We start from the raw sequence: 17,152 nt of genomic DNA on the forward strand, positions 1-17,152 counted from the left end.
GTCGCTGGTTCGAAACCTCTGGCCTGCCTGGTGAAGGCACATATGAGAGTTGATGCTTCCTGTTCCTCCCCGCCCTGTTCTCTCTCTGTCTCCTTCCTTCTCTCTCTCTCTTCCCCCTCTCTAAAAAAAGTGAATTAAAAAGAAGAGAAAGGTGGTAGGATAATTAACTAATTATTTGGGCGAAAAATAAAGTGGGAACCCTATTCAATCCCTTAAGTCAAAATAAATTCAAAATGGATAAAGGATATATACTAAAAATAAGACCATCAAACACTAGAGAAAACAATAGGTGAATTGATTTATTATGTTATGATAGGGAATGCAATACCCCAAACCCAGGATCCTCTATTAACTATATAAAAATTTGAAGCTTCTATGTGGTAAAACATACTATAAACCAAGGTAAAAGAAAAAAAAACCAGGTGTAATTGTGACATGTGACAGGCAGAAGGGATCATCTCCTCAATCCTCAAAGACTAAAAACAGCCCAGTACAAAATAAGGAAGGAATATAAGCCAGCAGTTTAGAGAGGAGTACAAATGGATTATAAAAGTCTCAGCCTCATTCATAATTAGAGAAATGCCAATTAAAGCAGTAAGAGATCTCTGTTTCTCCTATCAGATTGGCAGATGTCAGTAAGTCTGATAACACCTAGTTCCAGGGAGGGTGTTGGGAAACAGGCATTCTCAGATACGACTGGTTGAGTGAAATTGGGAGGGTGATTTGGCAATATCTGTCAAAATCCTTTGACCCAGAATTCAACAGCTTAGATTTTTAATCCACAGATCTATACTAAAAAAGTGTTCCAGTTTAGATAAACAATAATGTTCAAGAAATGTGCTTGAAGACAGTCCCCTTTCCAGGGTTTTGCTCTCCAAGGCCTTAGCTCATTGGGTCTCAAGCTTTGATGTGCACCAGAATCAATGGAAGGCTTGTTAGAAGACAGGTAGCTGGGACCCTGCTCTCAGAATTTGTGATTCGGTGGGTCGGGGGGGGGGGGGGAACACCCCGGTTCTGCATTTCTAACAAGTTCTCCAGTGATGCTGTTGGTCTGGGAGCCATACCCTTAGGGACTAGGGTGGGTGGAGGGATAGGGGTCTGGAGAGGTCCATTTGGGAGCTAAGCCCTGGGGCAGCACACGGCAGTGTCCCTACTGACTGAGGTTGAAGTGCTGGGGACTCAGCTGCTTTGATTTGAGTTTGAAAAATAACATCTTTTCAATAAATGCTGTTGGGAAAACTGGATATTCACCTGCAAATGAATGAAACTGAACTCTGACCTTATAGCACATACAAAAATTAACTCTTAAACAAAAGACCTAAATGTAAGAACTAAAATGATAAAACTCTTAGATGCAAAATAACACGAAGCTCTTTGCAACCTAAGAATCACGGTGGAATAAAATTCTTACCCGTTCCACTAACTTAGAGGGAGAGAAACCTGAACAGCTGAACCTGACCTGGGAGCCCAGGTAACCCTCACTGGTCAGGAGGTAGACTTCCCGGTGGAGGGCTAAAAACAAGGGCATCTTTTTCACGATTATAGTGCTACAATTGTCATTCCCTCCCCCTCTTCTTCTCAAGGCAAAACTTACACACAGTGAACTAAGCTGAAGAGTAGAACTTGACTTTTTACATACATGCATAACTTGTCCAACCACTGTCCAGATCAAAATACCTAACATCTCCAGCACCCAGAAGGCTGTCTTGTGGTCCTTCCAGTCAACACTCCCTAAGATAATGTTACCTATCACTGTGCTTTAGTTTTACTTGTTTTTAAACATCATGTAAATAAATGGAATCATAGTTATTCCTCTCTTGTAGGTGGCTTCTTTTACTCAATATAATGTTTTAAAGATTCATCCCTATCATTTGTATGAGGCAACTGGTTGTTCTTTTTCAGTGCTATGTAATATTCCACTTTATGATAAATCATAATTTGTTTCCACTTACCTATTGGACAGTTGGGTTGTTTCCAGTTTTATGCTATTATGAATAAAGCTGCTATAACATTCTTGTGTCTTTTGGTGGACAGAAACACCTGTTTTCCTTGGGTATATGCTGAGAAAAAGAATTAAAAAGGTCATAGAGTTTAACTAGCTTGACTGGGTGGTGGTGCAGTGGATAGAGTCAGACTGGGATGCAGAGGACCCAGGTTCGAAACCCCAAGGTCACCAGCTTGAGCACGGGCTTACCAGCTTGAGCAAAGGTACTGGCTTGAGCGTGTTATCATAGACATGATCCCACGGTCAATGGCTTGAGTCCAAAGGCCACTAGCTTGAAGCCTAAGGTCACTGGTTTGAACCCAAGGCCCCTTGAGCAAAAGGTTACTTGCTCTGCTGTAGCCCCTGGGTCAAGGCATATATGAGAAAGCAATCAATGAACAACTAAGGTGGCACAACAAATAATTGATGCTTCTTATCTCCTTTCCTTTCTTGTCTGTCTCTCTCTCTGTCCCTCTCTCTGTCTCTGTCACAAAAAAAAAAAAAAAAAAAAATCATAGAGTTTACCTATGTTTGGCCTTAGTAGGTACTGCCAAATTATTTTCAAAACTAACAATTCACCCTCCCACCAACAATGTATAATAAATCTGATTGATTCTCAGTCTTGCTAGATTTGCTACTTTTTAAAAAATTTGTCCTTTTAATTTTAGTCTTTCTGGTGGAAACTCATCATTAATTTTTAATTTTTTTAATACTTAAAACTAGTAATTTTTTATTTACCTAAAACAGGTGGTCCATGGATGCTGAGTGTTTGAGAAATTTGTTGGACTCTACTGAGTATTCAGTAATTCCCTGAGGATGTGTGGGTGTTTTTGCCTATGCATGTGCCATAGTCACAGATGGATGCTGCTTCAGACCCCACCCTCCTTGCCTTGGAACAGACCCTTCATTTCCCCACTAACAGGAAGAGCTTACTTGGGATCCCAGAGGGAGATGTTTTCCATCACCAGCAACATCTGGGCAACATCTGGCGAGCCCATCCCAGGACAGGGAGATGCTTTTCTGTAGAAAATATAACTTATTTGATTTTTATTCTCTTATATTTTCCCTTATTTTCTTCTTCTCTTCCTGCCCCCCAAACCTTGTCACTCATTGGGCTCCCCGCTCTAAAGCCCCCAATTCAGCTCTTGCCGACTCCCCGTCCTGGTCTCTGTTGGGTCTGGTTTCCCCACTACACAGCCCAGCACAGCGCAAACTTAAGCAGCCTGAGAGATCCTCATGAACTCTAATGCTCAACCCATCCCAGTTCCCTGATCAGCAGGCAGGGTCTTCTAACTCAAGGGATGTTGAAGCTGGTGTGTGTGTGGGGGGGGTTCTCTGGTCCAATGCTCCCCATTTTATTAGTTGGAAGACTGAAGGAGGGTGGGGAGAAAGAGAAAGCGAGGACCAGAACTCCACTTTCTCCTGACGACCCAGCCAGAGGATTTAGAGGCAGGAAGGAGGAGGCAATGGAAGAAAAAAATTTCTTAGGACCAGCAAGGTCTGCAACCAGCAGTCACAGGGAGAGCGTAGCTCAGTGTCTGATGGGGACGGGGGTGGGCTGAGTCACCTCTAGCAACTCACACCTGGCTATGCAGCCTTTAAACTCTCTCCTGAGCTGTCTCAGCCACCAGCCATGGCTTCAATGTACCAGCTGTTGCTGATGACCCGTCCACCTCCACTTCCAGCCCTGCACTCGCCTTGAGTCCCACCTCCCTCCCTGTACACATTTACCAGGGACATTTAATTCACTCCAGAAGTTCTTGCCAATGAGCAGAACACGCCCCAAGAACATTTCCAAGGGTGTGGGGTGGGAGTGTAGAGGTAAGGCTGGAAGAAACTGAATGAGATAAAGAACAGAATGTCTCACGTGAGAATTAAAACTATGCGCAGCTGTACCAATGTGACAAGCACAACGTGTAGATAAAAAGAGATGTATACAAATTAAAGACATTAAAATGGAGAAGCAGGGAAGGGAGTGAGGGGTAGGGGGTAGGAGCAAGAGGAGAGAGTAGTGAAGCCGCAGAAGTGGGCCAGGGCTGGGTTATCGAGCTCCGCAGGCCCCAGGGAGTTAGTTGAGACTTCCACCTGAGGGCACGGGAAGTCACTGGAAGTTGCTTTCAGCTGTCTGTCTCAGTTTCCCCAGCTCCATGCACTGAAGGCATCCCGAAGGACAGGGGCCGCAGCTTCCCCCAATTTTCTTTTCCCCTAGTATTCTTCCCTGTTAAAGTAAAGGGCAGGCCGACCTCCCAGCCACCTCTACCTATACACCTGTGGCTGAAGAGAAGTCTTCACCATCATCTCCACTGCAGAGCCATCCACGCAGCATCGGCCACCTCCCCCCCCCCCCCCCCCCCCACACACACCTGGACTAAGGAGGAAATGAATACTGAGGGCTGCGCTGGTCACTGACAACTTTCATCTAGGATAGTCAGGGAAGAGCCCAGAATGCAGCGGTAGCACGACTGGGAGGGGAGGGTCAGGCTTCCATGAAGGCTCCCTGGAGGAGGCACTGGGAGCTGAGGCCTTCAAGGCGATGAGGTTCTGGTGAGCAGCGAGAGGACAGAAATACATTCCAGGAGAGAGGACCCGCTGCAGCAAAGGTGTGAGGGCAGAAACGGTCAAGGACGCGTGGTGGACAGGGTGGCATCTGCACTTGGAAGAGGGGCGGAGGGTGGGCTGCTGGGGCCAGCACTGGCTGCGGGGTGTGCACACACTGTCCCCCGCGAAGAGCTGGGGAGTTGGCCCCTCGCCAGGCGAGGCCACGGCGGGAGCGGGGCGGCCGGTGGCGGCGGCGGCGGCGCCGGGGAGCGGGGCGGGGCCTCCGGGCGGGGCGGGGCCTCCGGCGGGGCGGGGCGGGGCGGCGGGAGGCCTGGCCGGCGGCCGGGCGTGCGTCAGCGCGGCCAGCCCCGGAGTTTTCCACTGACGACGAGGGCGGAGCGGCGGGCGGGGCCGCGCAGACAGTCTCCCGCCGCCTCCGCCGCTGCCGGACCGCAGAGCTCCGAGAGGCTGGGCCGACGGCTGCCAGCCGAGCGGACTCCGGGTCGCGGTGCCGAGGGCGTCCCCGGTCGGGACGCGGGTCGCGTCGGGAGACTTGGAGAGCGCCGGGCTGGCACGTAAGCGCCGAGGGGGCTCGGGTTGGGACTGGATGGGACTTTGGGGAAGGGGCGCCCCGCGCAGGTGGCGCTGCTCCGCCGGCCCCTGCCACTTGCCCCCGGCCACCTTGAGCGGGCGCGGGGGCCAGGACAGCCCAGCCGGGCCCTGGACTGCATGACACGGCCGGGGTCCCGGGCGGGGAGGCCGGGAGGCAGGGGTGCAGGTTTTTCGCTCCCCTCCCCCGCCCCGCCGCTGGCCCCCCAAGAAGTCACGACACCCCGAGCTCCGTGCCGGTGGCGGCCGAGCCGAGGCTGCGCGCGGCGGCTGGGTGACGGGTGCGCGTGTCCGCCGGTGAGTTTCCTTTTGACCCAGTTGCCGGAGAACTTTTCAGAAGTTCCTCTCGTGGCCGGAGCAGGTGACATTTGTCGCTTTCTTCCTCGGGCTCCCCCCGGGGGCGGATGCTGGGGCTGCGGCGCGTGCCCGGCGCCCCTGGGAGGCGGGGATCAGGGAGGGGAGTGGAGGGATGAGCAAGGAGGAGGCTCCGTGAGTCACGGACCCCGGGAGGGGTAGGAGGGATTGTGTCGTACGCTCACCTGTTTGTCAGTCGCCGTCACAAGCTGAGGCCACCACTGTGAGTCAGGGGCTCAGCTACACCGGCCACCCTGGGGCACACGTAGGCTGTCTCCCCCGCACTTCTTCGCCTCCCCCAGCACGTACTTCCTCCCGGTCCTCAGTTTCTCCTCCCCGGGGGCTTTTCCACAGCGCGCGCTGTGGAAGTGCTGACTCCACAGCAACCGTCACACACTTAGTCACTCCTCCTCCCTGGCACGATCACACATAGAGCCCACACTCCTGACCCAGTGGGTCCCTCCCCAGCTCCACTGCCCACGCGACACCTCCATTCAGATGTCCCACAGCCCTCTGGAGCCGAACTCATCACCCTACTCCCAAATCCTTGACATCACTGCCCTCTGCGTTCTCCACATCCTGAGCTCACTGAGTCCATTCCCCTTTCTCCTCTGCCCTTGTCCCGTCGTATCTCGCCTAGCTCCCGCAGCAAGGTTTAACCGGTCACACCCCCTCCTGTCCCAGTGCTGAGCCATCTTTTTAAAATGCAAATCTGGCATTGTCACTCCCTACTTAAACCCTGCTGTGGCTTCCTGTGCCCTCAGGCTAAAGCCTGCCCTGGGAGCCCTGCTCTGCAACTCCCCCCTCTAACCCCTCCCCACTCGTCACTCTGGCTCTCTGGCTCTAGTCTCTCACTCGTTCTGCACCCCCCCTCTCTGAACCCTGTACGTCCTTTGCTGGGAGAGACCTGCGTTCACCCCAGCTGTACCTCTCTGCCTACCCTTCAACCCTCCATCGCAGCACACGACAGGGCTTGTAAACTCTGACTATACTCCTGTCCTAGACTCCGCGCTTTGAGGCGCAGCCCTAGTGTGTGTATTGCTCCTCCTGTGCCCAAGCCCCTGAGCGGTGCTTAGCACACCACAGGAGCTCAGTAAATATTTGTTGAATGAATGAGTGAATGAATGAGAGTGAAGGAGGAGGCCTTGCTGGGGTGGAGGAAGCCGTCACTGTCAGGTGCAGTTTCCCTGCTGCAGAAGCAATTGCCTCACATAGCCAGCAAACATTTGGCACCTACCCAGTGCCAAGCCCTGGATGCCAAGGCTGAGGAACTGTCCCCTCCCCCCAATCACTTTCAGAGGGAGCGGTGGGGGAGGGGTGTGCTAAAGCTTCCTGTCTGCCCTCTCTGGGCTGCCCAGGCAGTTTTTGTTTTTGCCAATCCTGGTGGGGGCCCCCCACCAGGTGCTCAGAGGTGCCCTCCCCGTCTCCCAGGAAGTAGTTATTGAGGGCCTAGGTTTATGTGACCCAGCTATTGGGGGAAACTGACCCACCCTAGACCAGGAGCTCTGAGGTTAAAAGACACATTCTTCAGATTCTTGGAGTTGGATGGAGATTGCTAAAGGTGCCCCCTCCCCAATACTAGCACAGGGTAGGGGCTGGGGCATTGGGACTGCTGAGGTGCACAGAGACGTTGGTGTGACTTTTCAGAGGCCCTGAGATGGTCTCCCTGTGCTGCCCCCTGCCCCCCAATAGCCTTTGTGATTTGGGGGCCCAGGGTGAGGTCACCTTCCCTGGATTCCCTTAGGATGGCCAGAGCATGTAGATAGTTGCGGCGAGGAGGTGGGGAGGTGTGCCCCCCCTTGCCCTGGTCTGTCAGCTCCTGTGTGTGGCGGCAGGAAGGCAGCCTGATTCTCAGGGCCCAGGCAGATCCCGGAAGAAGCCTGGTTCTCTTTGATTCAGGGCCTGTCTCCGGGGCTCCTGGGGGTGTGGTATTTCTGTCTGCGCCAGCTCCTGGGAGTTGCTTTTCCTTCCTGCAGGACCCTGGGAGGGGGCTGTGCTCACCCTGGGAACAGTGCCACGGTCAGGATCTTGATTCCTGGGTAGCTGCTGGAGGCCCCTCCCCCACCCTCTGACTCACTGTCTGACACTTTTCTTGGACTCTTCCACTATCTTTCATTCCTTTTTCTGACTTGGCCTCTTCTTGTCTCTGGCTGAGTCTTTTTTGTCTTATCTCTTGCCTCTGCCTGTGCCTCTCTCGGCCTCTGGATTCCCAGGTGGAAGAGCAGCTCCTTCTCCTCCCCCAGCCCCAAAGGAATATCAGGAAGGAGATCATTCCTCGTTTCATTCCAGGTCTGCAGATAGATCCTGCTGGGGTTCATCCCAAAACCTGCAGCGTGGCCACAGCCTCTGTGTACCCTTGTTTCTCCTTTGCAGCCTTTGTGCTTATAACCCTCACCTTAAGTTCCCATTCTGTAGACACCTCCCGAGGCAGAACCAAGGTGTCTGGCTTCAGCCTGCTTCCTAGACATCTCTGTGTTTACTCGTGGGGGACAGGGAGCCTCCTGAGGTGCCTGCTTGGGCACCTGCCTGCAGCCTGAGCTTTCTTCTCCCTCAGAGCCACCCCTCCTTATTCAAAACCTCTGCTGCAGTCTGGGGGGGGGGGGGGCGGCATGTGTCCAGCCCTCTTAAGCTAAATGTGGCAGGAACATGAGATCACATTGACCACTGGCCCCCCAGAGACCTCATGTGAGTTTATACCTGATACAGAGTGCCCGCCTGCCTACCTCCGATGGTCCTCAGGTGCCCTCTCCGTGCCAGGCCCTGTTCTAGGCAGGGGCACAATGCCAGCCAGGCGGAGAGGCCCTCAGCCTTGTGTGAGGGAGCTGAGCAGTGAGGCATTGCGGGGTGGGGAGGTAAGGACTGAGATGTGTAGTCAGTGAGAGGGAGCAGGGTTTCCCTCTTGGAGAGGATTTCCAAAGGGAAGTGAGGCTGGGTTCCAGCTTGTGCAAAGGCCAGGACGTGAGCAGGTCGTGGCCGTTAGGGGCGCCGCAAGTTCAGCTGGAGTGTGAAGTGACAGGGTTGGGGAGACTGTCCCAGGACGAGTCTGGAGGAGAGGCAGCAGCAGGCTGTGGAGGTCTGGACTGGATCCTAAAGGGAGCTCCAGAGTAATTCTGAGCATGGGGGTGGCAGGTGGATACGGGATTCAATGGGACACTGGCTGCAGGGTAAAGAATGGTTGTGGGGAGAGGACAGGAGCAGCGGCAGGGGACATGGATAGTAGCAGCGGGAGCAGAGACCGAAGGATACGAAACTTTTTAAATTGCAGGTGACATGCATTAAATGCATGAAGGGTACGAATCTTACATGTGCAGCTAGACGGATTTTTATGGTTTTAGACACCCATGGAACAGACTTCAACCCAGATCAACGTAGAATATTTCCAGACCGCCCCCCTCCCCACACACACCGCACACCCCCCTCAGAAGAGTCCCTCAAGGCTGTCCCTGGTGCATCCCTCCCCTCCCCCAGTAACCACTGTTCCGACTTGTATCCTCCCTGGTTGGGTCTGCCTTTCCTTGAGCTTCATTCACATGTATTGCGTCTGCCTTTCACCCCACATGCTATCAGTGAGATGTATCTTTGTTGTGTGTACTGAGGAGCTCATTCTTTTCTTCACAGTGTAGAATGACATTCACTAAGCATTGATTACTGAGAACTTGACATGTATTGATCCACGGAACTCGCCCAGGGTCACTCAGCTAACTGAGAGCTCAGCCAGGGTTCAAGTGCAGCCAGTCTGGTTCTGGAGCCAAGGTTCTGAGCCCTATGCTGGGTGGTCTGCCTGAAACCTACTGAGCCTGTGCCTGGCCTCCTGCAGATCAAACGAGCTCGTGTGTGACTGGATGTGGATGGAGGGGCAGGGAGGAAGGAATTGGGGATGGCTGCAGGGTTCTGGCTTGAGTAACTTGGTGGGTGGCAGTGCTGTTACTAAGATAGGGAACACAGGAAGAGGAACAGATGGCTCGCGTGGGGGTGGGGAACAGAGACAAGGGGTTCAATATTGGGCCTGCAGAATTTTGTGTTTCTAGGGAACAGCCAGGCAGAAATACCAAGTGGGCATTTGTTTTGGGGAGGAGGGGGGTCCAGGCTTGGATGTGCAATTAGGGAGGCACTCAGTACCCTGTAGACACATCTGGAGCTTAGGAAAGGACAAGTTCTCCTAGCGGGACTGGTGGGGACAGCGTGCCTGGTATTGTTTGTCCATGTGTGTCTGAGTGTCTCTGGTCTGCATCTGTGTACATGTGCGCATGCCTGGCCTGGGTCATGAAGTCCCCCATCTCTTCGGACAGCCTGCAGGTCAGCTGGGAGCTGGGTTGTTTTTGTTTGTGGTTTGACCCTGGGAGGGGGATGTCAAGCCTGAGAAGCTACCCATTGAGGAGCCCCGGAAACACCTGTGTGTCCTCTTCCCCCCACCCCCTGGGCCCAACGTGGAGAGTTTGCAAGGAGGGGCGCTGTCTTTTGCTTCTCTTGTTCCTGCAGGGAGAGGCTGTCTCGAAAGAATTTTATCCAGTAAGCCCATTGACGGCACACCCTCCAGGTCTAGCACCAAAGGACTCGTGGGAGGCTTAGGAAAGGGGTGTTTAGAAAGGACAACTGAGGAGGGGAGATGCCAGCCTTCTAGTTGGTTTTTCCTGTTCTCTCTCATTTCCTGTGATGGCCGTGGGGGAGGGGCTCCCCAACACTGGGGCCTCTGGTTTCCCTTTCCTCCTGGTGACCTCCTGGGGGCCCAGCCCTGAGTGCCACTGGATGTGCAGAGACAAGGTACCTGTGCTCAGCTCCTCGGACAGAGTCCTTTGGGGATCCCCAAGCCATGGAAGGGACTGTTCCTTGCCTTGGCATTTAGAGGCAGGAGCCCCAAGTCCCCTCCACTTCACTTGGATGGGGCCAGCCAGGTTGTGGGGGTCTGGTTGCAGTCCCACAAAGGGCTGAGACCTTCAAAGAGGAGACAGGAGTGGTGTGGCCTGGGGTGATCCAAGTCACCAAGCTACAGGCTGGAGAGAGAGTGGGACGCTGTCTTGGCAGGTTGGTTTCACTAGAAGAGTTTTTTTTTCCTTAAAGGGGAAAAATATAATTTCCATAGGAAATTAATTCAGTCACACAGGGCAGATGTAAGTGACTTTAAGACCAAACAGGAGATGGGAGAGAGACACGAAGCCTAGGTGGCTCCGGATCCCACAGACAGGACTGGAGGCAGGGGACTTCTGCGGGGCGGGGGTTTCTGAGGGAAAGTCTGAGCAAGTCCTTCTCAGGAAAGTCCTGGGGCTGGGAATCAGGGCCAGCATCAAACCATCCTGTTTCCCAGCGAATCCTGGTTAGCCTGGCCCTGGAGCGAGGCCCTGGAGCTGGCATGTGTATGCGGGGCAGTGTGCCTGTGAGTGTGTTTGGAGGGGGGGAGGGGGGCAGGAGGAGGAGGAGGAGGAGGAGGAGGAGGAGGAGGAAGCAGAGCCACAGCGCAGACAGCCACACACACACAAAGACACTCAGAGGCGAGCCGGGTGAATCACCCAGCCAGTGAGTCAGCCCCCAGGATTCCTGTCGGGGAATGATCGAGGCCGGTCATAGATTTGCCAGTCCATCTGTTGGTCTGGTGTAGGGTGTGTGTTGGTGGGTTGTAGGAGGTGGTGGGGAAGGTGCCTGGTGGTGTCCTGGGAGGGCTTTTAAGCAGAGTGGTGGGAGTCTCTAAGCCTCAGTCAGGCTGAGGGTTTGGGCCTTGGAGGTCTGTCTTGTGCCAAGAAACCTCCTGGGGATGTGCCCCCTGCACACAGAGCTCTCAGGGCTGGGGCGGGAGGGCTGGGACACCTCGGAGGCTGAGTGGGAGAGGTGCTGGTCATGGCTGAGCCACTGAGAACTTTCTCCTTCGTGTTCCAGGCTGTCTGTGCCCAGAAGCCAGAGCACCCCTGTAGCCGCCATGACGGGGCTACTGAAGAGGAAGTTTGACCAGTTGGAAGAGGATGACTCCTCACTCTGCTCGTCCTCCTCATCTTTGTCCTCCTCGGGCCACGACACTGGCCCCTGCTCCCCAAGCTCTTCAGTCTCCGCAGCCTGGGATGTGGAGGAGGGGGCCGCCTGGGATCAGATGCCCCTGCCTGGTGGAAACGTCTGTGGCACCCCGCGTTTCACCCGTGAGTGCCCACTCCCCTGCGGACCCCGCCACACCCCTTCTTCCTTCCGACAAGTGAAATTCGGCGGCCTGTGACAAAGCCATGCTAGCCCCTGGGCTCTGGAGGCCATGTCTCCGTGGCATTCGTTCCCCTACCTGGCTCCCCACCTCTTCCACTTCCCGGACGCAGTGGCCACTCGGAATGTCCACTGTCCAGAGGCACTTGGCCCTGGCGAGATTCACCTTTGACCTTGGGAGTCCCCTGCTGTGAAGCCGTGGCATTGAGAACGGGGCTCCTCGGAGTGGCCCTCAGTCTCCCCACCTCAGCTCCTCCCTGTGTTCCAGTTTCATTTCTCTGGCTTGTCCTCCTTCCAGCCGCTCTGCTGGAGTCCCCGCCCGCACCTCTCTGCCGCAAGGCCTGTCAGGCCGGTCCCTCTCCCGTCACTTACCGCTCGCCTGGGCCTGAGCAGAGCAGAAAGGGTTTCTCCCCGGTTCTTTTTCAAGCTGGCAGGATTCTGATTCCACATTGACGCTGGCGGCCCCGGAGCAGGGTTTCTCGACCCTGCTTTGCACTGTTGCTCCCCTAAACCCCAAGGAGCCTTTTGAGATATTTTCCTCTAATTGCCCCCACCTGATATTCTACTGCCACAGACACGAGTCTGTGTACTATGTGCATATCTGCATTATACAGAAGAAAGTATGGTCTTTAGCCCATAGAATCTAGCAGTTCATTAACCACTGAAGCGCTACGGGTTTATCCTGGAAATACAAGGTTGTTGAATGGCATGAAATGCAGCCTTACAGCTTACCAGCTGACTGTATCAGAGGAGGAGAAATCTAAGAGCTACTCTAGATGCTGAAAGAATATTTGGCAACATGTAATGTTCTTTCTAGAGAAGATAGGAATAAGTGAATTCTACTTAAATGGTAAAAAAACAAAAACTATATATATATATATATATATATATATATATATATATATGTTTCCTCCCAAAAGTTGATTGTGATTAATGAGGAAATACTGGAAGCATTTCCTGCTACGTCAGGGACAAGATGAGGACACTGTCACCGCTGTTAACGTGTTCAGGAAGTGCTAGCCAATCCAATTTGCAAAGAAAATGAGAATTCTGTGTATTATACTAGGATAGGGAAAATTGCTATTAATGTCTCTAATATCATATATAAAGAGCACTTACAAATCAATTTTAAAAAAACTATAGAAAACTGTACAAGGGACCTATAATTGGCTGACAAAAGATGGGAAAGACGTTTAATCTTACAATGCTCTCATTTCGGCCAGTAACAACAATAAGCCAGTGTGGACGCAGGGGTGGCGTTCATTTTTACCAACTCCAATCCCAGCCAGGCCAGCTCCTAAATTCGAATCCATTTCTCTTTTGGGAGTGTGAGGGCAGACGTGCAGGGGGTTCTGCTGTGCCCCACGGAGAACTCACGCCCTGCCCCCTCCTTGCCTGCCTTCCAGCCCTGTCCATCCTGAAACGGGCTCCCCGGAAGCGCCCAGGCCGCGTCGCCTTCGATGGCATCACCGTCTTCTACTTCCCCCGATGCCAGGGCTTCACCAGCGTGCCCAGCCGTGGCGGCTGCACTCTGGGCATGGCCCCTCGCCACAGTGCCTGCCGCCGCTTCTCCCTGGCTGAGTTCACACAGGAGCGAGCCCAGGCACGACAAGAGAAGCTACGCCTACGCTTGAAGGAGGAGAAGCTGGAGGTGCTTCGATGGAAGGTAGGGAGACCCCTCCAAGGCCCCTAGCGGGACAGCTCCTGAAATCCTAGCCTTAAGGGGAGGGCCGTCAGGGGCGGACACTGGTTTGCTTGTTGTGCATGTGGGGAAAGAAGCCCATGGGGCCAGTAATGGCTTGATCAGGCTCTGCTGCTGGGGTTTGCTGCAGGGGCTGGCTGGGGCATGGTGTCTGAATCCGTCTGACCTCGCTGGGGAGGAGGACGTGGCATTGACGGACACGGGGGTCGCTGTATCCAGGGGCGGACGGTGTTTGTCCTTGAACTGGCGAATGACATGAATGGAAAAAATCTCTTTGCAAATGCCCGGAGGGCACACTGCTCTTAGCTGTCCTGGTCACTGTGGTATCCACAATGCCCAGTCCAGAGTAAGCACATGGGGAGCATTTGCTGAGTGAGATGGCTGGGGGGGAGAGGGGGCTAAGACCACCTGGCTGTGCCTCTACATCCCTCCTCTCTCCTGTGGATGCAGCTTGCAGAGACCGGGGTCCCTGAAACGGAGGCTGGCCTGCCGCTGACAGTGGAGGCCATTGATGACACCTCTGTGGATGAGGAGTTGGCAGTGGCCGTGGCGGGAGGCCAGTTGGAGGAAATGACCTTCCTACAGCCCTACCCTGCCCGGAAGCGGCGGGCCCTGCTGCGGGCTGCTGGCGTGCGGAAGATTGACCGGGAGGAGAAGCGTGAGCTGCAGGCGCTGCGCCAGTCCCGGGAGGATTGTGGCTGCCGCTGTGACAGGGTCTGTGACCCTGAGACCTGCAGCTGCAGCCTGGCCGGCATCAAGTGCCAGGTACGGCGGTCGGGCTGGGCAGGGCAGGGGAGCTGGAGCGCGGGGCCTTCTCTGGGCTCCTCGGGATCTTCACGCGTGCCTCTCCCTTCTCTGCAGATGGACCACACAGCGTTCCCCTGCGGCTGCTGCAGGGAGGGCTGTGAGAACCCCAATGGTCGCGTGGAGTTTAATCAGTCACGGGTTCAGACCCACTTCATCCACACGCTCACGCGCCTGCAGCTGGAGCAGGGCGCAGAGCGCCTCGAGGAGCTGGAGGCCCCCGCCCAGGGTGGCCCACCCAGCTCCGGTGGGCAGGTCCTGACCCCCACTTTCCCACTGGCCAAGCCCCCCGTGAGCAGCGAGCTGGGAGACCACAGCTGCAGCAGCGACATGACGGATTCCTCCGCAGCATCGGGCACTGTGGAGCCCTCCGGCGGCCCCGCCCACTCGGCCCTGCCCAGCTCTGGCTTCCAGCCTGGTGTGGATGATGACAGCCTGGAGCGGATCCTGAGTTTCAGTGACTCCGACCTGGGTGGGGAGGAGGAGGAGGAGGAGGAAGGTGTGGGGAACCTGGACAACCTCAGCTGCTTCCACCTAGCCGATATCTTTAGTACTGGTGACGCTGGTGGCCTGGCTGGCTGGACCCACAGCTCTTCCAGCACTAGTCTCACGTCAGGCATCCTGGACGAAAATGCCAACCTGGATGCCAGCTGCTTCCTAAACGTTGGCCTTGAAGGATTGGGAGAAGGCAGCCTCCCTGGCACCTCCGTGCCACCCAGCATGGACGCCGGCCAGAGCAGCTCAGTGGAGCTCAGTTTGTCTTCCTGTGATTCCTTTGAGCTGTTCCAGGCCCTGCCGGACTACAGTCTTGGGCCTCACTACACCTCTCGGAAGGTGTCTGAGAGCCTGGACAACCTTGAGGCATCCCACTTCCCCTTACCTGCCTTTTCTCCGCCTGGGGACACCAGCATCTGCTTCTTGGAATCCATCATGGGCTTGTCTGAGCCAGCTGCCGAGGGCCTGGTTCCGTTCATGGACAGCCAGTTGTTTGAGGACACTGCCCCTGTGTCGCTGGTGGAGCCCGTGCCTGTGTGAAGGACTAGGGTGCCTTTTCCTGGCCCCAAAAGCCCTGTTGCTGCTGTATCATTCATAATTTGGGGGCTCCCCGGGGTCTGTAAGTAACCGTTTCCCTTGGGTTGGCTCACTCACATGGGCACTCCTAATTTTCATGCAACACTCTGGATTGATTTATATTATTTATTTTTGTAACTTTCTGTGCTGAAGAGGGTGGGATGGGGCTTCCCCCTTAAGCTGCCCAGGCCCCGGTGCCCACAGTCTCTGCTACTTCCATGGCGTGTGCCAGGAAGAGGAGGGCATGGTGTTTCTTAGCCCCAAAACAGCGAGACAGGGCTGGAAACATCAGCCTCTTCCAGCCTCTGCCGTCCTGAGCCCTAGCCCCCTGGGTGGCTGAATCCTCTGGACTGTGAAGATTGTAATTTATTTCCATAATTTATTTGGAGACTAAGTGGCTTAGGCTTCTCATCCCTGGCTGGTAGGCATTGCTGAGGTCGGGGTTCCTTTTGCCTTGTAGTCCTGCAGCCCTGCCCTGCCTGGTCTTAGGTGTAGACCAGGTGTGGCTTCAAACTCTGTATCTGCTGTGGCAGCTGCCTGGCTCCAGGTGGCTGAGCAGGCAGAGGCTGGCCCGGGACAGTGTCAGGCCAGTCGAGGGACTAGGCTGACCAAGTGTAACCAGAACCCTCTTCTGCCCTGCTCGGCCCCCTCCACTTCCTGTCCTGTGTTCCATCTCTGCCCTCCCAGCAGGGCCACGGCCTTTAGCCCCGGCCCATCAGTGTCAGGGTAGGAAGGGGAAGCAGGAGACCTCGAGAGGGCGGGGCTTGCCTCAGGGTCCACGGCATGTCCTGAAGTCTAGCTCAGGGCCTCTGGGCACTGCACTCCAGCCTCGCCCACCTGCCTGGGCCCTGCGGTCAGCCGGCCAGGGCGAGGGGTGGTGCCTTATGGCTTCTATGCCCATTTGCTGATGTTGAATTTCACATCATAATTTCTATATTGTCCTTAAATATCAGAACTATAATTTATTCATTTTTCTGTGTCTGTGCCAAGAAGCCCAGGCTCTGGGCCTGCCCTCTTGCCCAGGAGGCCTTGCCAGCCTGTGTGCATGTGGGAACACCTTGTACCTGAACCTGCAGGTACCAATAAAGAGGCTCTATTTTTACCAGTGTGGTCTGCATTTGTGGGACAGCTGGGAACACAAGTACACCCTGGGGAGGCAGTGGGGAGGGGGAGGGGAGACAGGCCCTGCAGGGCAGTGTGGGCACGGGCTGGGTTGGGAATGGCAGTGGAGGGGACATGAGACATGCTGGACCTTACTCCTCCGTGCAGGCCAGTCAACCTGGCGACAGGAAGCCAGCTGAGAGAGGCTGGCCAGGCTCACGGGGCAGTTTTGCCCTTGGAAGAACCCATGTCTTCCCAGTGGTCTCCGGGGTGGTTAGTCTGAGACAAGACCTGTGCTTGGAGGGGGAGGGCACTCACCCACGCTGAGCTGGGGCCCGGCCCTGGGCCCTCGGGGTGAAGTCACCCCTCCCCCACCCCAGGGGGAGGGAGGCAGTGGGATGGGGTGGTTAGAGGCCCGTGTGAGGCTGAGCTGCTGAGGTCCCTGGGGACTAGAGCACCAAACAGCGGAAGCTGTCCAAGCTGTCGCGCTTCATCCATCTGCACTAGCTGGACCTGTCTGACCTGTCCCCGGAAGCCCGGGCTGCAGGCCGGAGGCGCAGGCTGCACTCTGCCCTGGTGAGCCCCAGTCTGGGGGCCTGAGGAGCAAGGTCAGCGTCCTCCTTAGGAACAGTAATGAGAGACACGAGTGCGGGAGGGGGACCCAGAAAGGAGACCTGACTTGGTCTCCTTTTGTTCTAATGCTCTGCGGCTTGGTCTGTGCTGGCCTCCCTTACTTCATCTCTGCTTTACTGGCTAAGAGCATGGACCCAGAGTGCCAGGTTTGAATCCCAGCTTGACTACCTAGTGAGTTA

At 55.1% G+C, this 17,152-nt stretch overlaps 1 protein-coding gene across 3 annotated transcripts; it reads left to right on the forward strand.

Annotated features, from left to right (window-relative positions):
- The first annotated feature begins 4,921 nt into the window (after nucleotides 1-4,921).
- CSRNP1 (cysteine and serine rich nuclear protein 1) lies at nucleotides 4,922-16,341 on the forward strand. Of its 3 annotated transcripts, none has more exons than XM_066351190.1 (5): nucleotides 4,922-5,097; nucleotides 11,354-11,607; nucleotides 13,069-13,328; nucleotides 13,815-14,129; nucleotides 14,226-16,341. In XM_066351190.1, exons 2-5 carry the CDS (start codon nucleotides 11,394-11,396, stop codon nucleotides 15,201-15,203), a joined length of 1,767 nt encoding a protein of 588 aa, XP_066207287.1. In that variant the 5' UTR covers nucleotides 4,922-5,097; nucleotides 11,354-11,393; the 3' UTR covers nucleotides 15,204-16,341. The 3 variants fall into 3 exon arrangements, with proteins under 3 accessions (XP_066207287.1, XP_066207286.1, XP_066207285.1); XM_066351189.1 differs by lacking the exon at nucleotides 4,922-5,097 and adding an exon at nucleotides 10,205-10,246; XM_066351188.1 differs by lacking the exon at nucleotides 4,922-5,097 and adding an exon at nucleotides 10,377-10,507.
- Nucleotides 16,342-17,152: the final 811 nt, after the last annotated feature.

This window comes from Saccopteryx leptura, chromosome 10 (assembly GCF_036850995.1).
Source record: "Saccopteryx leptura isolate mSacLep1 chromosome 10, mSacLep1_pri_phased_curated, whole genome shotgun sequence".
Taxonomy (NCBI): Eukaryota; Metazoa; Chordata; class Mammalia; order Chiroptera; family Emballonuridae; genus Saccopteryx; species Saccopteryx leptura.

Bases quoted from the DNA above. Each gene is read 5' to 3' on its own strand.
- CSRNP1 (XM_066351190.1), top strand. From the start codon at position 11,394: ATGACGGGGCTACTGAAGAGGAAGTTTGACCAGTTGGAAGAGGATGAC. The intron at 11,608-13,068 runs GTGAGTGCCCAC...CCTGCCTTCCAG, and splicing joins TGGCACCCCGCGTTTCACCC to CCCTGTCCATCCTGAAACGG. The intron at 13,329-13,814 runs GTAGGGAGACCC...CTGTGGATGCAG, and splicing joins TGGAGGTGCTTCGATGGAAG to CTTGCAGAGACCGGGGTCCC.